General features: G+C 43.4%; 1 protein-coding gene across 5 annotated transcripts in view; it reads right to left on the reverse strand.

Annotated features, from left to right (window-relative positions):
• Nucleotides 1–41: 41 nt before the first annotated feature.
• Nucleotides 42–25,152, reverse strand: part of LOC115145066 (protein zyg-11 homolog) — a 30,279-nt gene continuing 5,168 nt past the window's right edge. For 2 of the 5 annotated variants that reach the window (XM_029686302.2, XM_065003107.1), the window contains 13 exons: nucleotides 25,016–25,132; nucleotides 24,763–24,903; nucleotides 24,432–24,608; nucleotides 24,204–24,268; nucleotides 20,837–20,936; nucleotides 20,673–20,723; nucleotides 13,191–13,352; nucleotides 8,007–8,054; nucleotides 7,583–7,780; nucleotides 7,358–7,410; nucleotides 7,125–7,222; nucleotides 4,182–4,385; nucleotides 42–4,097 (listed from right to left, as the gene is read on the reverse strand). In XM_029686302.2, the coding sequence (XP_029542162.1) occupies nucleotides 4,081–4,097; nucleotides 4,182–4,385; nucleotides 7,125–7,222; nucleotides 7,358–7,410; nucleotides 7,583–7,780; nucleotides 8,007–8,054; nucleotides 13,191–13,352; nucleotides 20,673–20,723; nucleotides 20,837–20,936; nucleotides 24,204–24,268; nucleotides 24,432–24,608; nucleotides 24,763–24,903; nucleotides 25,016–25,132 (1,431 nt within the window). In that variant the 3' untranslated portion in view covers nucleotides 42–4,080. Of the gene's footprint in view, nucleotides 4,098–4,181; nucleotides 4,386–7,124; nucleotides 7,223–7,357; nucleotides 7,411–7,575; nucleotides 7,781–8,006; nucleotides 8,055–13,190; nucleotides 13,353–14,666; nucleotides 14,911–20,672; nucleotides 20,724–20,836; nucleotides 20,937–24,203; nucleotides 24,269–24,431; nucleotides 24,609–24,762; nucleotides 24,904–25,015; nucleotides 25,133–25,152 lie in introns of those variants that run through there. The other 3 variants (XM_065003108.1, XM_065003109.1, XR_010459433.1) reach the window with 3 other exon arrangements.

A 25,152-nucleotide genomic window follows, 5' to 3' on the forward strand; every position in this document is an offset into this window, starting at 1 on the left:
CGATAAAGGGATACAGATACAGTACTCGTTTACAACCGATGGGGGGTGTACATTCTTTATTTCAGAAACATGAAAACATGACCCTCAGCAGCAGCATTTGCAAATGCTTCCCCTTAGATCCACTCTGCCCCCAGTTTCATGAAATACCCACACTGAAAGAAGAAACTGACTGTCACATTAGGGGAATGTACAGACAAGACTAAACTTTCCCACAGCTTCAATCACAGTGAGGATGCAAACTCACATTTCATATTCTGTCAATATGTAAATTAGGATGCTGACTTTAGACATTTAACATTTACATTTAAGTCCATTTAGCAGACGCTCTTATCCAGAGCGACTTACAAATTGGTGCATTCACCTTATGACATCCATTTAGTTCACAAATCAGTTCTGTACATTGCCTTTGATGCCATAGAGAAGGGATAGTATGACCCATGCAGCAGTAGCAAGCACATACAATGTGTAGGCTGATTGAAATTGAGCATGTTGTGATTTGCCAGCAGCCATGAAATGTAATGTCAGCCTCAGTTGCGTAGAGAATGAAGGCAGTAGCCTATAGCATTATCACAACAAGGATCACGCTCAGAACGTTGCAGATAGAATTGCCATGAATAAAGCAGACATGATTCCATTACTCTTCATGTCTGTTCCACAGTGCATTTCTGATTCAGAACATTCCATAACGTTGTACCTACTGAACAAGGCCCTGATGGGAGAGCGCAATCAAGATACAATTCCAAATTGACTCATGCACTTCTTGTGTACATCTGAAAGGACTGTGGGGTTGAGCAATATGGTGAAAATTCAGAGAGCAAGGTGGGGAACCTGACATTTCTTACACCTATTCAATTATTTTACATCTAAATTAAGTGCCTAAAGGGTAGGGGCTATGGGTCGATTTGGGATTGAGCTACTCTCTGCTCCAGAATTCCCTCCTCAGTTTTGACTCCTTTGTTCCATTAAGTACCTCATTTGGAAATAAACCAAAGACTTGTATTATTGTTTGCGTGCAACACTTTAAACATTTCCTTATAACGATTGTAGTTTAATCTCCCCCAATCCAGGTATGTACAAAATAGAATCCTCACACTCAGCCTCATACATGCTCCTGAATGTACTGACACTAGTACAAAGACACAACCAGCAAACACACACTCACCTATACCCATACACGGATCCACATACAGAAATATACAGGACTCTCAAGAAAAAAATTGCCTTCATACTGTACAAAGTCGTATTCTAAATATTGACCAATATATTTGCCATTTGTGTCCACAGGGGAAACCATATTTACTTTCCCAACATAATTTCTATTAACATAATTCAGAAGAACTCAAATTCTGGAGGTCCACAGTACTGCTGATTTTCATCACCTAACCCTCTAATCAGGGACTGATTCAGACCTGGGACCGTGGCTTTTTAATTGATCCATCAAATAATTGACACATTTACATGAATCAATTAACTACCAGACTGAAAAGATGTGTACACTATGGACCTCCACGTCAATGTCCTGCTACAAACTCACTGGTGTCCAAATAATAGACCTAAGCTTCTGGAAAAATCAAAACATAATAATTCAGACAAACTCAAGCATGCTGGGAAATCACATTGTCATGCACATATATTACTTAATCAGCCAATAAGAGGAGCTGGACTCTCAACCCCCCCAAGTATTTAACCCCTTATTTTTGTCACCAAACAGATTCCATATATATTTCCATAATTCTTTTCAACTGGTACCGAGGGACCTTCAGACTTGTCTTGTGATGCTGCAAACGTGTTTGTGAGAGTCTCACTTTTACACAGATGGGTCATATTAATGTGTAGCCCAAACTGTTCGGACGCTACAAACAGAAGTTGGCAGATCGGCTGTACTGACTTCTGACGAGTCCCAAGACGCTTGCAGGGGTCGAAGCGCAAAACAGAGAACACCCTGGTGTTCGTGAAGGTCTCATCTTTCCATAGAGGTGTCATAATAGTTTTGTAGGCCAAACCGGTCGGACGCTACAGACCAATTTCTCAGAAGATCGATTTTTGGGATGTCTCAGTCTGACAAATACTGCTCTCACTCAGTCACCTTTCACCGCAAATGCGTTAGTGTTACATACAGTACCAGTCAAAAGATTGGACACACCTACTCATTCAAGGATATTTCTTAATTTGTACTATTTTCTACATTGTAGAATAATAGTGAAGACATCAAAACTATGGAATAACACAGATGGAATCATGTAGTAACCAAAAAAGTGTGTTAAACAAATCAATATACTTTATATATTTGAGATTCATCAAGGTAGCCACCCTTTGCCTTGATGACAGCTTTGCACACTCTTGGCATTCTCTCAACCAGCTTCATGAGGTCACCTGGAATGCATTTCAATTAACAGGTGTACCTTTGTTAAGTTAACTTGTGGAATTTCTTTCCTTCTTAATGCGTTTGAGCCAATCAGTTGTGTTGTGACAAGGTAGGGGTGGTATACAGAAGATAGCCCTATTTGATAAAAGACCAAGTCCATATTATGGCAAGAACAGATCAAATAAGCAAAGAGAAACGACAGTCCATCATTACTTTAAGACATTATCGTCAGTCATACTGGAAAATTTCAAGAACGTTTAACGTTTCTTCAAGTGCAGTCACAAAAACCATACCATTAAGCGCTATGATGAATCTTGCTCTCATGAGGACCACCACAGGAATGGAAGACCCAGAGTTAACGCCACTGCAGAGGATACGTTCATTAGAGTTACCAGCCTCAGAATAAATGCTTCACAGAGTTCAAGTAACAGATACATCTCAACATCAATTGTTCAGAGGAGACTGCGTGAATCAGGCCTTCATGGCTGTAAAGAAACCACTACTAACGGACACCAATAAGAAGTTGAGACTTGCTTGGGTCAATAAATACACTTAATGGACATTACACCAATGGAAATCTGTCCTTTGGTCAGATGAGTCCAAATTTGAGATTTTGGGTTCCAACCACTGTGTCTTTGTGAGACGCAGAGTAGGTGAAAGGATGATCTCTGGATGTGTGGTTCCCACCGTGAAGCATGGAGGAGGTGGTGTGATGGTGCTTTGCAGGGGACACTGATTTATTTAGAATTCAAGGCACACTTAACCAGCATGGCTAACACAGCATTCTGCAGCGATACGCCATCCCATCTAGTTCGCACTTTGTGAGACTCTCATTTGTTTTTCAACAGGACAATGACCCAACACACCTCCAGGCTGTGTAAGGGCTATTAGACCAATAAGTAGAGTGATGGATTGCTGCATCAGATGACCTGGTCTCCACAATCACCCGACCTCAACCCAATCGAGATGGTTTGGGATAAGTTGGACTGCAGAGTGAAGGAAAAGCAGCCAACAAGTGCTCAGCAGATGTGGGAACTCCTTCAATACTGTTGGAAAAGCATTCCAGGTGAAGCTGGTTGAGAGAAAGTGCGCGCAAAGCTGTCATTAAGGCAAGAATATCAAATATATTTAGATTTGTTTAACACTTTTTTGGTTACTACATGATTCCATATGTGTTATTTCATAGTTTTGATGTCTTCACTATCATTCTACAATGTAGAAAATAATAAAAATAAATAAAAACCCTTGAATGAGTAGGTGTGTCCAAACTTTTGACTGGTACTGTAGGTGGATGTGGTGGATTGAGATGCATCAAATGCAAAAAAACTTCTGTAGTTTAAATTAACAGATTTTTATGGTGATTATTTCATTATAAATAGATTTACGTGGGGGCATAGACATCGACCTTAGTGTTTTTAACCAACAACTATTTTCTTAGCATTTTGTTTTCCATAATATTAATTTACTTATCAGTAGCACGCATAAGTAGCCACATAGTACTACTTTTGCTTACCAAACTCTAGAAAACATAGCAAGGTGTGTGTGCAAAGAAATGCATAGTTTCTGTCCTCTCATTCACTTTATAGCACCACCTTCAGACAGGATGGGGGGTGACAAGGTGTCCGTCCTCACCCCTGTCTAATGAACGCACTCACGCACACACATACACTTTCAATGGCCTCTTGTCCTGAAGGTAGCAGTGGGATAGGTTCTGATCAGGGCTTGTCACCCTCTGGAGGAGGAAAACAGAAACATTTTAACATGACTTTTAACATGTTCTGAAATAACACACTTCAAATAATTGTGTGTGTCTCACCTTTGTGTGTGTGGGGTTGTAGCGGGCAGCGGGTGTGTGTGTGTGTCTGTGTGGTCTGCCTGGTGCGAGCTTGGTGGCGCTGCAGGCTCTCCAGAATGCTCTCGGCCAATCGCATGACGTCTGCGTGGGTGTCAGGGTGTGTCTGGACCTTCTCCAACTGATGCAGACCTCCCTCCTCCAGCAGCATACTGCAGTACCGAGGGGCTGAAGGAGTTCAGAAAGATTACACTCACATCAATTATAGAAACTTTAAGATAGTGGTACGTGTGTCTCACCGTTCTACACTGGAGACAGGCAGATAGGGGGATGTGTATATGTCTCACCGTTCTACACTGGAGACAGGCAGATAGGGGGATGTGTATATGTCTCACCGTTCTACACTGGAGACAGGCAGATAGGGGGATGTGTATATGTCTCACTGTTCTACACTGGAGACAGGCAGATAGGGGGATGTGTATATGTCTCACCGTTCTACACTGGAGACAGGCAGATAGGGGGATGTGTATATGTCTCACTGTTCTACACTGGAGACAGGCAGATAGGGGATGTGTATATGTCTCACTGTTCTACACTGGAGACAGGCAGATAGGGGATGTGTATATGTCTCACTGTTCTACACTGAGACAGGCAGATAGGGGATGTGTATGTGTCTCACCGTTCTACACTGGAGACAGGCAGATAGGGACAGGCATGTGTATATGTCTCACTGTTCTACACTGGAGACAGGCAGATAGGGGATGTGTATATGTCTCACTGTTCTACACTGGAGACAGGCAGATAGGGGATGTGTATATGTCTCACTGTTCTACACTGATGGGGATGTATATGTCTCACTGTTCTACACTGGAGACAGGCAGATAGGGGGATGTGACAGGCAGATATGTCTCACTGTTCTACACTGGAGACAGGCAGATAGGGGATGTGTATATGTCTCACTGTTCTACACTGGAGACAGGCAGATAGGGGGATGTGTATATGTCTCACTGTTCTACACTGGAGACAGGCAGATAGGGGATGTGTCTCACCGACAGGACAGGCAGATAGGGGGATGTGTATATGTCTCACTGTTCTACACTGGAGACAGGCAGATAGGGGATGTGTATATGTCTCACTGTTCTACACTGGAGACAGGCAGATAGGGGATGTGTATATGTCTCACTGTTCTACACTGGAGACAGGCAGATAGGGGGATGTGTATATGTCTCACCGTTCTACACTGGAGACAGGCAGATAGGGGATGTGTATATGTCTCACCGTTCTACACTGGAGACAGGCAGATAGGGGATGTGTATATGTCTCACTGTTCTACACTGGAGACAGGCAGATAGGGGATGTGTATGTGTCTCACCGTTCTACACTGGAGACAGGCAGATAGGGGATGTGTATATGTCTCACCGTTCTACACTGGAGACAGGCAGATAGGGGGATGTGTATATGTCTCACTGTTCTACACTGGAGACAGGCAGATAGGGGATGTGTATATGTCTCACCGTTCTACACTGGAGACAGGCAGATAGGGGATGTGTATATGTCTCACTGTTCTACACTGGAGACAGGCAGATAGGGGATGTGTATATGTCTCACTGTTCTACACTGGAGACAGGCAGATAGGGGATGTGTATATGTCTCACCGTTCTACACTGGAGACAGGCAGATAGGGGGATGTGTATATGTCTCACCGTTCTACACTGGAGACAGGCAGATAGGGGATGTGTATATGTCTCACCGTTCTACACTGGAGACAGGCAGATAGGGGATGTGTATATGTCTCACCGTTCTACACTGGAGACAGGCAGATAGGGGGATGTGTATATGTCTCACTGTTCTACACTGGAGACAGGCAGATAGGGGGATGTGTCTCACCGTTCTACACTGGAGACAGGCAGATAGGGGGATGTGTATATGTCTCACTGTTCTACACTGGAGACAGGCAGATAGGGGGATGTGTATATGTCTCACTGTTCTACACTGGAGACAGGCAGATAGGGGGATGTGTCTCACCGTTCTACACTGGAGACAGGCAGATAGGGGATGTGTATATGTCTCACTGTTCTACACTGGAGACAGGCAGATAGGGGGATGTGTATATGTCTCACTGTTCTACACTGGAGACAGGCAGATAGGGGGATGTGTATATGTCTCACTGTTCTACACTGGAGACAGGCAGATAGGGGGATGTGTATATGTCTCACTGTTCTACACTGGAGACAGGCAGATAGGGGGATGTGTATGTGTCTCACCGTTCTACACTGGAGACAGGCAGATAGGGGGATGTGTATATGTCTCACCGTTCTACACTGGAGACAGGCAGATAGGGGATGTGTATATGTCTCACTGTTCTACACTGGAGACAGGCAGATAGGGGATGTGTATATGTCTCACTGTTCTACACTGGAGACAGGCAGATAGGGGGATGTGTATATGTCTCACTGTTCTACACTGGAGACAGGCAGATAGGGGGATGTGTATATGTCTCACTGTTCTACACTGGAGACAGGCAGATAGGGGATGTGTCTCACCGTTCTACACTGGAGACAGGCAGATAGGGGGATGTGTATATGTCTCACCGTTCTACACTGGAGACAGGCAGATAGGGGGATGTGTATATGTCTCACCGTTCTACACTGGAGACAGGCAGATAGGGGGATGTGTCTCACCGTTCAACACTGGAGACAGGCAGATAGGGGGATGTGTCTCACCGTTCTACACTGGAGACAGGCAGATAGGGGGATGTGTCTCACCGTTCTACACTGGAGACAGGTAGATAGGGGGATGTGTCTCACCGTTCTACACTGGAGACAGGCAGATGTGTCTCACCGTTCTACACTGGAGACAGGCAGATAGGGGGATGTGTCTCACCGTTCTACACTGGAGACAGGCAGATAGGGGGATGTGTCTCACCGTTCTACACTGGAGACAGGCAGATAGGGGGATGTGTCTCACCGTTCTTGCTGCAGACATGCTGCATGGCCCAGGCCGCCCACAGCTGAACTCCTGGGGTGTGGAAACACTCCAACAGGGGGAAGAAAGGGTTAAAGGACCTACAGGGAAAGAGGGATGAGAGGTGGAGGAGAGAGGAGATCATTAACACTCAGGCTGCATCTCAATACTTTACAGTGTAATTCCTCTCCTTTTGCGAGTGTATGGGGTTGTAAAGGTGTGTTCTGGGGTCTCACCTGTAGGCCACCATCTCACACGCTGGTGTCGGCCACTTCAGGATGGTAGAGTGCTAGAGGGGAGAGAGAGAGACACAGAACATGAGCCACATTTATGAACACATGAAGGTGGTGGGATAACATTACAACTCACTTTGACAACATACATACGTGAACACACGCACACAGACACGCACACAGACGTGCACACAGACGCGCACACAGACGCCCCCACACACCACACACCAGTTGTTCTAGCAGGTCAGACCTCAGTGTGATACTGAGTGTCCAAGCAGCCTCTCCTCTGGAGGTGAGGTGGGCCAGGATCCCAGCAGCGAAGTAGGACACCTCCACCTCAGGGCTGTGGAGCAGGGAGCAGATGTGATCCAGGAAGCCCTGAACCATCAGCTCCACATGCAGCTCCCCAACCTCCGCTATGTTATTCTAAGGAGAGGCAGAGCCACAAAGTCAGCTCCTCCACTGTTCTACATCACTTCAAACAGGACGATTCAAACACTAAAACAACGGTATTGTCAGTATAGCTTCAGCTGAATTCACTAAGACCCTGTCCAGAAACACCCCCCTATGCACTCTGGCCAACTAGGGCTACCAGGCTTGGATGTCCACTAGAATAAATACACGCATTCATTCAGGGTTCACTATGACTCACCAGCAGCCCCAACACCTTCTGTTGGATGGAAGACTCAGAGGGGAATGACTGCAGAGAGAAAGAAAGAGGAAAAGAAAGAGGCATGAGTGAGTCAGCTTACACTTTAGGGTGACAGAGAGAGCGTAACTAGCACTTAGATAAACAGCTCTAGGGTCTGTGAGTGTGTGTGTAGTGTGTGTTTGTTCACTTGCACCCACCCGCAATTGCTAAATAACCCACCTGCAATCGCCCGACCATTACACTGAGCATACAAAACATTAAGGACACCTGCTCGTTCCATGACATAGACTGATCAGGTGAATCCAGGTAAAAGGTATGATTCCTTATTGATGTCACTTGTTAAATCCACATCAATCAGTGTCGATGAAGGGGAAGGGACAGGTTAAATAATTGTGTATGTGTGCCATTCAGAGGGTGAATGGGCAAGACAAAAGATTTAGGTGCCTTTGAATGGGGTATGGTAGTAGGTGCCAGGCGCACCGGTTTGAGTGTCAAGAACTGCAACACTGCTGGGTTTTTCACTCAAAAGTTTCCCATGTGTATCAAGAATGGTCCACCACCCAAAGGACATCCAGCCAACTTGACACAACTATGAGAAGCATTGGAGTCAACATGGGCCAGCATTCCTGCGGAACGCTTTCGACACCTTGTAGAGCACATGCCCCGACGAATTGAGGCTGTTTGAGGGAAAAAGGGGGGGGGTGCAACTCAAGACAGTACTGTGCAGCCTTCTTCATCGACCTGGCCAAGGCTTTTGACTCTGTCAATCACCGCATTATTAAATTGGCAGACTCAACAGCCTTGGCTTCTCAAATGACTGCCTCGCCTGGTTCACCAACTACTTCTCAGATAGAGTTCAGTGTGTCAAATCGGAGGGCCTGTTGTCCGGACCTCTGGCAGTCTCTATGGGGGTGCCACAGGGTTCAATTCTCGGGACGACTCTTTTCTCTGTATATATCAATGATGTCGCTCTTGCTGCTGGTGATTCTCTGATCCACCTCTATGCAGACGACACCATTCTGTATACATCCGGCCATTCTTTGGACACCGTGCAAACAAACCTTCAAACGAGCTTCAATGCCATACAACACCCCTTCTGAGGCCTCCAACTGCTTATAAATGCAAGTAAAATTAAGTGCATGCTCTTCAATCTGCTTGTCGTCCTGCTATGGCATAGCAGGACGACAAGCAGATAATTGAAATTACGGATTGCCTCTTAACACATTAATAAGCGAGCTAGGACGGACATTGTCAATATAACTACTTCTTCAGATCTTTTGAAATGTAGAGCAACAGAATTCAGAACTTGGCCCGTTCTTACAGTATTCTCCCTGTATACCAAGTCAGAACCGTAGGATAAATAAAGGGGGCATATAAGCAGACAATGAAAGCTCTCACAATATTCCATCATTACATTTCTCTAAAAACAGGTTATAGGCTACATGTGCACCTCCAAGTCAGAACAGTAGGCGAAATTAAGAGGGGAAAATAGACCAAATTATTAGGGTGAGGCACATGGGCTACTAACATCTTACTACACAACATACACTTATGTATACTGTAACTAAGGAAGTAATACTATCTCCCTGGCATATTACATAATTTATGCAGCAGCATACAAGACATTTGTGACCTTGTTGTGCTGTGCTCACTTGAACAGGAAGGTGGCGCAGCGGTCCTTCGTGGGCAAATTTTGTCACCAAACTTTGTCATCAAAGTCTGACATTCTCTGGATTTATGGTGCTTTCAAGACAACTGGGAACTCTGAAAAAAACAAGGTCGAATTATGATGACTTCAGTGATCTTCAGGTCGTAGCGCTAGAAAGAGGCCCGAGTTCCCGACTTACAATTCCGAGTTGAATGACCGTTCAAAACGTATTTTCCCAGTCAGAGCTAGTTTTTCCCCCAAGTACGCAGTTGTCTTGAACTCACTGAAGTTAGATTTCCCAGTTCCGAGTTAACAGGTGTTTTGAGCGCGGCAGAAATCATGCTGGATTGACAGCATGGTCAATGTTGAATGTTCATAATTTTAAGTTTGGAACAGAGACCCTGAAACCCAGACTTGGAACCACACACCCACTGAACTGAATAGCAGGTTAGTGATTGCTTTGCAATGCTTGCAGTTAGCCACTGATTCCTTCCAAACCACTCACTGTTGAATTTGCGATTTCCAACTTGTTGTGTGAAGTTTATGTCCAATGGCCGATACTTTTTATCTATAATTTATCATGACAAAGATTAAAAAGGATTTGCAAGTAGATTGACTTGATTCATGGTGATAACTGCTAGCTAATATTTTGAAAGCATAATGTTTACATGATCAGTCCAATCAAACTTACGGTAGATATAACGTGATTTGATGTCATTTTATTTGCGGGCAATGACCTTGAGCCTTGTTGGATGGGTACTTCTAATGTAAATATATGGCAGCACCCAAAGGGCTTGAATTCCGAGCTCTCCCTGTAGAGTTTGTGGTGACGTAGTGTCCCCATGAGTGACAGAACACTGTGCTAATCATGGCCTAACTAGAGAACATTACCAACCCCTAAGCTCCATATTTTCTGCTGGCTGCCCCACCACCACAGAAAGCACTGAGCTAGGCTGAAACACCTGCATTTTGGAGCTGCCTTACTCAAGAAAGCAAAAAAGAGACCATGTTTATTTTTTCCAAAAATGTGGGGCTCAAAAGCTTCACCTGCACTGAATGACGGGTAGACACTGACGCAATGTGTGATAGTGACAATCCCGCAGTGGTGGGCCGTCAGGGCCAGCAAGGCCTTCTCTGCTGGCCTAAACAACATCAGAATATAATTTAAAAATATATATATTTTCCCACAAATATGTATTCAATTATTCCCCAGAGTAAGAGTTATACTCTTCATTTCATAGCTTTCCTCTTGGTTGCACTGCTTCCAGCCCCAGGTTGAGATTTGGAGGGCTGGTCTTTATGTTAGATCTTTTATCCAATCATATTCAGCCATCATGAGTTGCCAAGGGTCTAAAATCTGCCCTCAGGCCTTCAGAATCAACAGTGCCGGGCGCTTGTAGTTTGAAGTGAATGGAAAGAAAAATTTAGTGTCAACCAATCAGCTTTAGAGTTGGGTATTGTACGCCTGCTGGCTGGCTCCAGTGTTACACAGGAGCCAGCTAGCAGGCGTAGTGCGTGCACGTCTTTTGATTGGATTACCAATATTGAGAGGCAGGTCCTATGGGCAGGTCTATGCAGAACCTCAGAACTAGGAAACTGAATTTGATAAACAAATTAATTTGCGTACTACTAGGCTGTTTTTTCAACCCACAATGGCGGAAGGAGGAGAAGATATCGATTTGGTTGAGGATATAATTTAACGCCATTCTCAAGACAAACTTTTCAAGAAAAGTTAGACATTGTAAGGAGAGGTCGCCCGACGCCCACGCTACAAAGCCTGTCACAGGCGGGAAAGGGGTTCGTTCGCCACTTTCAAAGTTCCAACTACGAGCGCTATCAATGGCTCACAGGCTCCGAGAAGCACTGCAAACTGTACTGCTGGGAATGCTTTGGATTTGGTGTTTGGAGCCACACTGGCTTTGCAAACTTGAGTTGTCTAACCAAGGCAGCAATGAGACACCAAAGTACGGCTGGGCACTTACAAGCAATGGTGCTTTTGAAAACTTTTGGGGACACCCGAGTGGATCTACAGCTCAACGAACAAGCGCGCAGGGCAACGGAGCTGCACAATGAAAAGGTGAAGAAAAATAGGGAAATATTTAAGACTCATTGATTGTGTCATGTTTTTGGGTGACGCCTGGTTATACTGCGTTTCTGTCTAAATGTATAGTGTCTAGAGCCATGGCATCATAATGATGGTAATAAGAGGTGGATTCATTTGTGTGGGACTGTGTAGGACCTCACGGAAGGCCCAGGCCTCAGGCCCACGGCACGCCACTGCAATCCCGCCAATATAGAAAATGCATTGAGATGTTGAGATGACTGCTTATAATTTCAGAGATTCTCTGTGCAAATTTGTTTTTAATACATTTTTTTATTTAACCTTTATTTAACTAGGCAAGTCAGTTAAGAACAAATTCTTATTTACAATGACAGCCTAGGAACAGTGGTTTAACTGCCTTGTTCAGGCGCAGAAGGACAGATGTTTTACCTTGTCAGCTCGGGGATTCGATCTTGCAACCTTTCGGTTACTAGTCCAACGTGCCACAAGGCTACCTGCCGCCAAATGACATCAGTTTGACCGGTAGTAAGGAAATAGAAAGCTGTGAAAAACGACCCAACATGTTTCTGATAACATTTCAGTTCGGCTTGGATGCATATTTTAGTGGTTGAAATACTAAATCAGCTGTTATGACGCTGATGAAGATAGATATACCTGTAGAGGTGCTAACTGCACATGTGCATTCTCTTAAGATGCTGAAAGAAAGAAATCATATTTTTGCACTCCGGTTCCCGAGTAAAAATGTTGCCTCCATTTAGTGTATAATTTTACTGCAAGAAATGCTTAATTCTGCAGGAGTTAATAATAAGGCTATATGATAAGTTATAGACGTACAGTCAGTGTCCAGATATCAGTTTCCATTCAACCCATCTGAACAGTAGGTTACATTTACCTTGACATGCCATAGGCCTATTTGAAGTCCACATCTTGTGACTGTTGAATTTGTATAGTGCCTCACAATCACACATAACAGCTTTTCTCTTATTGAATTAAACTCCGACATTGTCCTCTTTGCCCCTGTGGATCGATGTTAATTAACTTTTTCTGCCCGTTCCCAAAAGCATTTGGGCCCCTGAACAGGCAGTTAACCCACAGTTAACCCACTGTTCCTAGGCCGTCATTGAAAATAAGAATTTGTTCTTAACTGACTTGCCTAGTAAAATAAAGGTTAAAAAAAAATTGGTGATTGGCGTGTAGGCTATTTGGTGTGCGTACAGTTTGGGCCTCAAGTTTAGCCTTACGCACTAATGCCAGACAAGTTTTTCTTTCATTATTTTAGGCTATAGCCTATAGATGTAAATTGCACAAGAATGATACATTTATGGATTCTTTAAGATGTTTTCCCTTTATTCAACCCACCCAGCCACCCTTTTTCCACACACTATTTAATGACCCTTAACCCACCCGTGGATATAACTACAGGGACTGTGGGTTATGAGTCAACCTGTGCATCACGAGTGTGTGTGTGTACTACCTCCAGTACTTTGATGAACAGGTCCAGTCCCTGGTTCTCTATAAAATGGCGGCAGGTGGTTGGTGATTCGTCAGTGAGGTTCCAGAGCGCGCTCAGTGTGAACTTGAGGGTGGCGTCCACCACGCCCTGGGTAGCCTTCTGATGCACAATGTGGAGAAGCTGCTGCAGAGGGGGGGAGAAGAGAGAGAGAGAGAGAGACACACACAGAGTGAGAGACAGACAGATACAGCGAAGAGAGAGAGAGGGGGTAGAAAGAGTGAAGTAGGATAGAGATGGTGAACATTACAGTCTTAAAATTATTATTATTGATTTTTTTACACCCTGCAAACAGCAATTGACCCTTTTTGGTATTTTATTAGGATCCCCACTAGCTGTTGCTAAAGCAGCTGCTACTCTTCCTGGGGTACACACAAAACATGACATAATACAGAACATTAAAAGACAAGAACAGCTCAAGGTCAGAACTTCATGAATGTAAAAACAGCACACAGCCTACTTATCAATACATACACACAAAATATCTAGGTCGGGCCGGGCGCAGTGCATGCTGACAAGGTCGCTAGGTGCACAGTGTTTCCGCCGACACATTGGTGCGGCTAGCTTACGGGTTAAGTGGGCATTGTGTCAAGAAGTAGTACGGCTTGGTGGTGTTGTATTTGGTTGGGTTGAGTTTTGATACCACGAAATTGGGGAGAGAATGGGGTAAAACATTTTTTAAATAAAACTTTGAAGAGTAGAGGCCCTAGAGAGCTGTTCTGCGGTACACCATTACATTTACATTACATTTAAGTCATTTAGCAGACGCTCTTATCCAGAGCGACTTACAAATTGGTGCGTTCACCTTAAGACATCCAGTGGAACAGCCACTTTACAATAGTGCATCTAAATCTTTTAAGGGGGGGGAGGTGAGAAGGATTACTTTATCCTATCCTAGGTATTCCTGAAAGAGGTGGGGTTTCAGGTGTCTCCGGAAGGTGGTGATTGACTCCGCTGTCCTGGCGTTGTGAGGGAGTTTGTTCCACCATTGGGGGGCCAGAGCAGCGAACAGTTTTGACTAAGCTGCGCGGGAACTGTACTTCCTCAGTGGTAGGGAGGCGAGCAGGCCAGAGGTGGATGAACGCAGTGCCCTTGTTTGGGTGTAGGGCCTGATCAGAGCCTGGAGGTACTGAGGTGCCGTTCCCCTCACAGCTCCGTAGGCAAGCACCATGGTCTTGTAGCGGATGCGAGCTTCAACTGGAAGCCAGTGGAGAGAGCGGAGGAGCGGGGTGACGTGAGAGAACTTGGGAAGGTTGAACACCAGACGGGCAGCGGCGTTCTGGATGAGTTGTAGGGGTTTAATGGCACAGGCAGGGAGCCCAGCCAACAGCGAGTTGCAGTAATCCAGACGGGAGATGACAAGTGCCTGGATTAGGACCTGCGCTGCTTCCTGTGTGAGGCAGGGTCGTACTCTGCGGATGTTGTAGAGCATGAACCTACAAGAACGGGCCACCGCCTTGATGTTAGTTGAGAACGACAGGGTGTTGTCCAGGATCACGCCAAGGTTCTTAGCGCTCTGGGAGGAGGACACAATGGAGTTGTCAACCGTGATGGCGAGATCATGGAATGGGCAGTCCTTCCCCGGGAGGAAGAGCAGCTCCATCTTGCCGAGGTTCAGCTTGAGGTGGTGATCCGTCATCCACACTGATATGTCTGCCAGACATGCAGAGATGCGATTCGCCACCTGGTCATCAGAAGGGGGAAAGGAGAAGATTAATTGTGTGTCGTCTGCATAGCAATGATAGGAGAGACACCACACCTTACATGTTTGACATTAGAGAAGTTCTCATTAAAGAAAACCTTTTAAGTTCTATTAGATAGATAGCTCTGAATCCACGATATGGTAGAGGTTGAAAACCATTAAATAAAAGTTCAACAGGTTATGGTCAAAATCAAAGGCTGCACAGAAATCTAAATCAAATCTAGATCCCACAATCTTATTTTAATCCATTTCATTCAACCAATCATCAGTAAATTTGTATCAGTGCTGTGCACTTTGAGTGTCCTCTATAAGCATGCTGAAAGTCTGTGGTCAATTTGTTAACAGAGAAATAGCATTGTATTTGGTCAAATACCATTTTGTACGACAGCTTGCTAAAAGCTTGCAGCAAGCTGATAGGTCTGCTGTTAGATCCAGTAAAGAACGCTTTATCCCTCTTGGGTAGCGAAATGACTTTGGCTTCCCTCCAGGGCTGAGGAGATACACCTTAGACTCAGATTAAAAATGACAGATAGGAGTGGCTATAGTCAGCTACCATCCTCAGTATCTTTCCATCTAAGTTGTCAATGCCAAGAGGTTTGTTATTATTGATAGATAACAATTTTCCCACCTCTCCCACGCTAACTTTACAAAATTCAAACGTACAATGCTTTTCTTTCATCATTCACTTTTTTTTAATGCAAGAATAGGATTCTCACTGTTCATTGTTAGCATTTCCTGCCTAAGTTTGCCCACTTTGCCAATGAAGTAATCATTAAAATAATTGGCAACATCAAATGGTTTTGTGATAAGACATCTGATTTGATGAAAGTTGAATTTGTCTTTCTGCCCATAATTTCATTTAAAGCACATCAAAGATCTTGCCACCATTCTTTATACTTAATTGATCTTGGCTTTATAACAGTTTCTTCTTTTTGTTGAGTTTAGTCACATATTTCTCAGTAAGTCAGATGTGCAGCCAGGCCTATTAGCTACTCCTTTTGCCCCAACTCTTTCAAATATAGTTTTACAAGTCCTCTTCAAACCATGGAGCCTTAACACTTCTGACAGTCAGTTTCTTAAAAAGGTGCATGTTTATCAATAACTGGAAGAAGCAATTTCATAAAAATTCATAAAGTGCAGCGTCTGGATGCTCCTTATTAATCACATCAGATCAACAAATATTGTTTTACACCATCAACATGAGTCACAGCTAAATATTTTGAATGATCTCTTATACACTATTTTAGTCCAGTTTTGGAACTACGGCCCTCCTAGATATAGTCACTATATTGTGATCACTGCATCCAATGGGTACAGCTTTAGAACAAAGTTCTACAGTATTAGTAAAAATGTGATAAATACATGTGGATGATCTTGTTCCTGTAGTGTTTGTAAACAACCTGGTAGGTTGATTAATAACCTGAGCCAGATTACAGGCACTGGTTACAGAGGGAAGCTTCCCACTGAGTTGACAGCTTGATGAAAACCAGTCAATATTCAGGTCCCCAAGAAAGTAGACCTCTGTTTACATCACATACACTATCAAGCATTTCACACACATTATTTAGATACTGACTGTTAGCACTTGGTGGTCTACAGCAACATCCCGAAAGACTAGGCTTTAGATGAGGCATGTGAATCTGCCTCATCTAAACTTCAAATGAGATCTTCTAAGCAATACAGGGATATGGCTTTTAATATACAGTGCATTCAGAAAGTATTCAGACCCCTTCCCTTTTTCCACTTTGTCACGTTACAGCCTTATTTAAAATGGATGAAATAAAAATCTACACACAATACCCCATAATGACAAAGCAAAAACATGTTTTTTTTTTATTGTAAAAAAAAAGTATTTACATAAGTATTCAGAGCCTTTGCTATGAGACTCGAAATTGAGCTCAGGTGCATCCTGTTTCCATTGACCATCATTGAGATGCTTCTACAACTTGATTGGAGTCCACCTGTGGTAAATTCAATTGAATTGGACATGATTTGGAAAGGCACACACCTGTCTATATAAGGTCCCACAGTTGACAGTGCAAAAACCAAGCCATGCATGAAAATGACAGGACTCTCATCTTTTTAAGTGGGAGAACTTGCACAATTGGTGGCTGACTAAATACGTTTTTGCCCCACTGTAAATAAAATAAAATCACCTTGAGTGGCCCAGCCAGTGGACTTGAACCACATCGAACATCTCTGGAGAGATCTTAAAATAGCTGTGCAACGACGCTCCTATCCAACCTGACAGAGCTTAAGGAGGATCTGCAGAGAAGAATGGGCGAAACTCCCCAAATACAGGTGTGCCAAGCTTGTAGCATAATACCCAAGAAGACTAGAGGCTGTAATCACTGCCAATGGTGCATCAACAAAGTACTGAGTAAAGGGTCTGAATACTTCTGTAAATGTGATAGAAATTTTTATTTTTTATACAAAAAAAAACATTTTTTGCTTTGTCATTATGGGGTATTGTATGTTGATTGCACTGTATATAGCAACACCTCCCCCATAAGCATTACTGTCTCTAATATATAGATGTTATATCCTTGTATTGCTACTGCTGTATCAAAGGAATTATCTAAGTGAGTCTCAGAAATTACTAATATATTAATGTTATCTGATGTTAGCAAGTTATTGATTTAATGAACCTTATTTCTAAGGCTACATATATTAATATGGGTTATTTTCAGCCCTTTCCAGGGTAGCGCCTCAGAAATAGACATAATATGGAAAATAACAAAGCAAGAGAAAGAACAAAAATCAGCAGTCGATTAATCAGTTGGTGTGTGTGGGGGTTGAAGCTATGAACCCATAGGCTTGACTCTCTCATCCCTTCCAGGCTTTTGGGAGGGTGGGAGGACAATGAGCTTGTCATAGCGGATGGAAGCAACATCCCCACGTGCTCTAGCAGCATTTCATGGCAGGAAGTTATTTTCTCTTGTGGTGCACAGCTTCTGGATAGTCCTCGTTGAGGAGATCCTCTCAAATTCTTGGCTCTTTCTAGAACAAATACCTTGTCCTTGAACCTCAGGAACATGACCACTATCGGGCCTGTCACCTGGGTCGGTGGTGGGTTTTCCAGTCCTGTGGGCATGCTCCATCTTCAGTTTCTCCGAGACAATTTACCTCACTTTGTCTTCAGACTCCGTCCATGTCTCGTGGAGATTCTACAATTCCGTCCACAGCTATCTTGTTCCACCCTGATTGTTCCTCTAAATAATAAGATTTCTCCATCATTATCATGGATTCACATATAGAACTGATGTCCTCTCTCAATGACTTCTCCTGTTTAAACTCATCGAGCTGACCCTGGGACAACTGCAAAATGTTCTTCAGGTCCTGGACCGCTCTGGTCAGGTCGGCCATTATTTTATTAGTTGACGCCACCAGTATTTGGATACAACACTTGAAACTATTTTCTTGTTGTTGTAACAACTGCTTGTAGAACTATTTTTGTTCATTTAAAAGATTATTCACCTGTGAACGAGAGACACCACTGTCCTCAACGGTACTCCCACCGGCTTTGGTCTTTTTCATGGTAGCAACGTAGGCTATGCTGTTACTCCTCGTTGCTCCTTGCTGTTACTCCTCGTTGCTCCTTGCTGTTACTCCTCGTTGCTCCTTGCTGTTACTCCTCGTTGCTCCTTGCTGTTACTCCTCGTTGCTCCTTGCTGTTTATCCTCGTTGCTCCTCGCTGTTTATCCTCGTTGCTCCTTGCTGTTTATCCTCGTTGCTCCTTGCTGTTATTCCTCGTTGCTCCTTGTTGCTCCTTGCTGTTACTCCTCGTTGCTCCTTGCTGTTACTCCTCGTTGCTCCTTGCTGTTACTCCTCGTTGCTCCTTGCTCCTTGCTGTTACTCCTCGTTGCTCCTTGCTGTTACTCCTCGTTGCTCCTTGCTGTTACTCCGCTAAGCCCCGGTCCTTTTGTTACTGTTGCAGCATTTTCCCAAAAAGCCCAACTCTCCATTCAACCACTGGTAAAATCCCCTCACAATGATCTCAAACTCTGTTTCTAATACACTACCCCTTGTTAATGTTGTAGTGGACTGTCATGACAATTGCTTCATGGGAAACTGGTAAATTATGTTTGTCGTGTAGCTAGCCACTGAATGTCTCTGTATTCACTGTCAGCATGCAGTCAAAGCTAATAACCACTTTAGGAGCTAACTAATGCTCTTAAATCGTATCCTGACATCAACAGCAGATGGGAGTTGTATTCATAACATTAACATACATTGAGAAAACAAGTTATATTAAGTGGCTAGCGAGCTCGTCACGGTATCTCTGTGCATTCAAATTGTAATCGATTAAATGCAATTGTGTTCGTTGCCCGTAGCATATGCCTGCCCATACCAGAACCCCACCACCACGGGGCACTCTGTTCACAACGCTGACTTCAGCAAACTGCTCGCCCACACAATGCCATCTGCCCAGTACAGTTGTAAGCAGGATTCATCTGTGAAGAGTACACTTCCAGCATGCCAGTGGCCATAGAAGGTGAGCATTTTCCCACTGAAGCTGGTTACGATGCCGAACTGCAATCAGGTCAAGACCCAGGTGAGGACGACGAGCAGACAGATGAGCTTCCTTGAGATGGGTTCTGACAGTTTGTGCAGAAATTCTTCAGTTGTGCAAACCCCCAGTTTCATCAAATGTCGGGTGGCTGGTCACAGATGAACCCGCAGGTAAAGAAGCCGGATGTGGAGGCCCTGGGATAGCGTGACTAGACATGGTCGAAGGTTGTGAGGCCGTTGGACGGAATGCCAAATTCACTAAACCAACATTGAAGGTGGCTTATGGTAGAGGAAATTAACATTCAAGTCTCTGGCAACAGCTCTGGTGGACATGCATACAGTCAGCATGCCAATTGCGCGCTCCCTCAAAACTTGAGCCATCTGTAGTATTGTATTTTAGAGAGGCCATTTATTTCCCCCAGCACAAGGTGCACCTGTGTAATAATGATGCCGTTTAATCAGCTTCTTGATATATAATGCTCACTAATAGGGATGTAAACAAATTTGTGTACCAAATTTGAAAGAAATAAGCTTTTTATGCACATGGAAAGTTTCTGGGATCTTTTAATTCAGCCATTTAAAACAAAACTCTGTCCATTGGAGCCCTGCGATTGGTTGCCCAGAATTCTGGGGTGGGGCTTAGCGAAGGGTCAATAATTTAGAAGGGGAAAGTGTACACAGCATAGAATCATTAGGAACAACTACTCTTTCCATGACACAGGTGAATCCAGGTGAAAGCTATCCCTTATTAATGTCACTTGTTAAATTCACTTCAAATCAGTGTAGATGAAGGGGAGGAGACAGGTTAAAGAATGATTTTTATGCCTTGAGAATGTGTGCAATTCAGAGGGTGAGTGGGAAAGACAAAATATTTAAGTGCGTTTAACGGGGTATGGAAGTAGGTGCCAGGCGCACCGGTTTGAGTGCGTCAAGAACTGTAACGCTGCTGGGTTTTTCACGCTCAACAGTTTCCCGTGTGCATCAAGAATAGTCCACCACCCAAAGAACACTCAGGCAACTTGACACAACTGTGGGAAGCATTGAAGTCAACATTGGCCAGAATCCCTGTGGAACGCTTGACACCTTGTAGAGTCCATGCCCAGACGAATTAAGGCTGTTTTGAGGGCAAAAGGGGGTGGAACTCAATAATTGAGAAATGTTCCTACTGTTTTGTACACTCAATGGAGCTGTTTGAATGGAGGGTGTAAAATGTGTTTAGTGAACAGTTTTACCTTCACTATGAAGAGCTCTGCTCCCAGCTGTGCCGTCTGTTCTGTAGACAACTGAAGTTAAACACACAAATGTTAGTAAAGGCCAAACCGTAGACACATTTCTAATGCATTATTATGCGCACACACACACACACACACACACACACACACACACACACACACACCTTGGCAGCCAGTATAGAGATGATAGCCACAGCCATCCTCTGCATGTTCTGGTCCTCATGGTTACATAACCACTGCATCACCAGCTTAGCTGCTTCAAACCTGTAATATAGACCACACACACACACTGTACATACTATATTTCTTGTCAGAAATAGGGCTCTATTTTCGGCTGGCGGTAAGAAGGCGCAAGTGTCAAACGCACCTTAGTTTGCAATTTCGTCATAAAAAAGGCAGTAAAAACTGCCTCACAGCCCTTTAGCCAGGTTTGGCAATTTCCCTGTCTAACTTCATCAGCTCGCTTGCGCTGAAGTGGGAGGGGTGAAAATACTTGGGTGTCCTTAAAAATATGCGCCAATATGCCAATTTCAGCAAGTGCAACTAGGGATATTTAAGACCAACCAAAAGCGGGTCTTAGCGGTAACGCAATTGGATATTGCATCGATTTTGCCAGTGGTGGTGCACACAGTAGCCTTGATTACATCACCAATGTTTAAAATATTGCGAGCAGCAAAATAGACATTACCCTTTTTAAAATATATATTGAACATCATTTTTGTCCAGCTTCTGTGAAACATTTGGACTCATTATACGCGATAACATTGAATGAAAGTTGTCTGACTGTAGGAAGCCTGTTTAGGAACACACATTTATTTTAAAAAGACTGCTTAGGGAGCGGTAGAAATGTACACCATTGTTACCCGGAGGAAAATGGGAGGGTCATGCTTTTTCAATTTCGTCAAAAAAATTACACTTTCCTCTGTTGGCCCCAACTGTCAAATTCCAATCACTGTCAGTGGTGCTGAATGCATTTGAAAGCTATATTTGCCTGTTTGTTGACCTTTCAAGTGGCAGTCACTACTGGCCCTATCAACAGTCAACAGCAATTGTAGGTTATAGCTACATATATAGGAGATGTAACAGTGAGTGGACGTTCCACCTTTCTCTTTATAATGGATATTTCCCCAGCTCTTTTGTATGTAAAACCCTCCATAGTCTACGTTGCCTTAGGCATAATATTATATGCTGTAACTGTATTTAGACATAGCTTAATTAAAAGCAAGTTGTTCAATTTAATCTTGCTTATTGACAGCGTTTGGTATGCCCATGGCTCAGACATAATGCATTTTACAGTAGCTTTATGTCAGTGAGAATGCTATGTTACCAATATATTTCCATATTAATGCCATTCAATTTCTGTTCAAAAACATGTCCAATATTTTTCAGCAACTATGGGACATGCCTACATTTTGTTACGTTGTTTCTGTAGGTTATTTAACAAACTAGGCTATAACAGATTAACATTCTAATTGGAATTGACGCAACACACAAAAGACCCTAAATACACAATTTGAAGCAACCACATATTTAGCCACGGAGCACATTCTGATTTACTAGTGAGGTGTCAAGTCTCGACAAATCTTCAACTTGTTTATTCATCAAAACTAGAGGTCGACTGATAATGATTTTTCAACGCCGGTGCCGATTATTGGAGGACCAAAAAAAGCAGATACCCATTAATCGGCTGATTTTTATATATTTGTAATAATGACAATTACAACAATACTGAATGAACGATGAACACTTTCATTTTAACTTAATATAATACATCAATAAAATCAATTTAGTCTCAATTAAATAATGAAACATGTTCAATTTGGTTTAAATAATGCAAAAACAAAGTGTTGGAGAAGAAAGTAAAAGTGCAATATGTGCCATGTAAAAAAGCTAACGTTTAAGTTCCTTGCTCAGAACATGAGAACATATGAAAGCTGCTGGTTCCTTTTAACATGTTCAATATTCCCAGGTAAGAAGTTTTAGGTTGTAGTTATTGTAGGACATTTTCTCTCTACCATTTGTATTTCATATACCTTTGACTATTGGATGTTCTAATAGGTACTTTAGTTTTGCCAGCCTAATCTCAGGAGTTGATAGGCTTGAAGTCATAAACAGCGCAATGCTTGAAGCATTGCGAAGAGCTGCTGGCAAACGCAGTAAAGTGCTGTTTGAATGAATGCTTAGCGAGCCAGCTGCTGCATACCACCTCTCAGTCAGACTGCTCTATCAGACTGCTCTATCAAATCATAGACTTAATTATAATATAATAACACAGAAATACGAACCGTGGTCATTAATATGGTAAAATCCGGAAACTATCATTTCAAAAACAAAACGTTTATTCTTACAGTGAAATACAGAAGCGTTCCGTATTTTATCTAACGGGTGGCATCCATAAGTCTAAATATTGCTGTTACATTGCACACCCTTCAATGTTGCCATAATTACGTAAAATTCTGGCAAAACTGTTGCATATACCCTGACTCTGCATGCAATGAACACAAGAGAAGTGACACAATTTCCCTAGTTTAACATTGCCTGCTAACATTAATTTCTTTTAACTAAATATGCAGGTTTAAAAATATATACTTCTGTGTATTGATTTTAAGAAAGGCATTGATGTTTATGGTTAGGTACATTCGTGCAACGATTGTGCTTTTTTTCCACAAATGCGCTTTTGTTAAATCATCCCCCGTTTGGCGAAGTTGGCTGTCTTTGTTCGGAAAAAATAGTCTTCACACAGTTCGCAACGAGCCAGGCGGCCCAAACTGCTGCATATACCCTGACTCTGTTGCACAGAACGCAAGAGAAGTGACAATTTCCCTAGTTAAAATAAATTCATGTTAGCAGGCAATATTAACTAAATATGCAGGTTTAAAAATATATACTTGTGTATTGATTTTAAGAAAGGCGTTGATGATTATGGTTAGGTACACATTGGTGTAACGACAGTGCTTTTTTCACGAATGCGCTTGTTAAATCACCCATTTGGCGAAGTAGGCTGTAATTCAATGATAAATTAACAGGCACCGCATCGATCATATGCCATGCAGGACAAGCTAGATAAACTAGTACTATCATCAACCGTGTGTAGTTAACTAGTGATTATGTTAAGATTGATTGTTTTTATAAGATATGTTTAATGCTAGCTAGCACCTTACCGTGGCTCCTTGCTGCACTGGTAGTCAGCCTGCCACGCAGTCTCCTCGTGGAGTGCAATGTAATCGGCCATGATCGGTGTCCAAAAATGCAGATTACCGATTGTTATGAAAACTTGAAATCAGCCCTAATTAAAATCGGCCATTCCGATTAATCGGTCGACCGCTATACAAAACCCATCCCTTTCATACTACCGCCAGCTATTGCCCACATAATTCTGATAGTGAAATTAGCAAAAATATTTCTGACAAACCCCTGAACCTATAGTGCACTTAGATTTAGCATTGCGTTAGGTTTGTTCAAATAGAGCTCATAATCTTAAGGGATAAATGTATCTACAGTAAGTCAACGTAACTAAAAATGTATGTGTACCTGTTGAAGGGAACCTCCTGCAGTATGCGGTCACTGCACAGAGAGAGCAGGCAATTCTTCTGCAACTGGAAAGAGAGGATCCAAGATAGCAGTCAGAGACCAAACAAAACAAACCACACACTCTGGTCTGGTCCTCAAACAGCCCCTAGCCCGTCTGTGTTTGCAGATGGGAAGAAACTGAATATGTGTAAACAATTTGATGGAGAAGGTGAGAGAGTGTGTGTGCACCTGTTGGTGGTTAGGGAAGGCGCACATAGCCTCCAGCAGTAGTTGAGTGACTGTGCCCAGCAGTCTAACAGGTATGCCCGCTGCCAGGTCCTGCTTGGTAAGGTTAAACACACATGCACTGGCTGCCAACTGGACGTTCAGGGTGGCAGGGTGGTTCTTCATCCCCAAAACTACCAACTAAAGAGAACGATAGAGGGTGAGAGAGATAGGGAGAAGAGAAGAAATTACTTTCTAAAAAGTTGTACCACTGACTAAGAGCCAGGCTGTAGTAAGATTTAGGTGGAGGTGAAGGAGACAGAATGACAAAGTGTGTGTGTGTGTGTGTGTGTACCTTGAGTATGTCAGGGCGTGGTTTCTCCATGACGTGTGTGAGACTGAAGAGATGAAACAGAGCCTCTCTGACAAAGCCCTCCCTCTCACTGTAGCGACGCAGAGCCTCACAGATCTGAGTCTCATTGGCCTCTCCTGTCACCTGTCACAGAGGACATACACAACACGTAGTGCTCTCAATATGCTGCTTCCTCTACACAAAGGCAACATAGCAAGAGAGACAGAGAGAAAAAAAAAGAGACAGTGAGACCCACCTTGAGGCTGCCCTTTCCATTGAGGAAGTTAGAGAAGCCAGCGTCTGTAGCCAGCAGACCAACAAAGGTCATCCCTGGACGCTCCTCTACAAACGCCTTGACCGCCGCATCCGTCACCTGGCATAACACACACACCA

Source organism: Oncorhynchus nerka, linkage group LG17, assembly GCF_034236695.1.
Source record: "Oncorhynchus nerka isolate Pitt River linkage group LG17, Oner_Uvic_2.0, whole genome shotgun sequence".
Taxonomy (NCBI): domain Eukaryota; kingdom Metazoa; phylum Chordata; class Actinopteri; order Salmoniformes; family Salmonidae; genus Oncorhynchus; species Oncorhynchus nerka.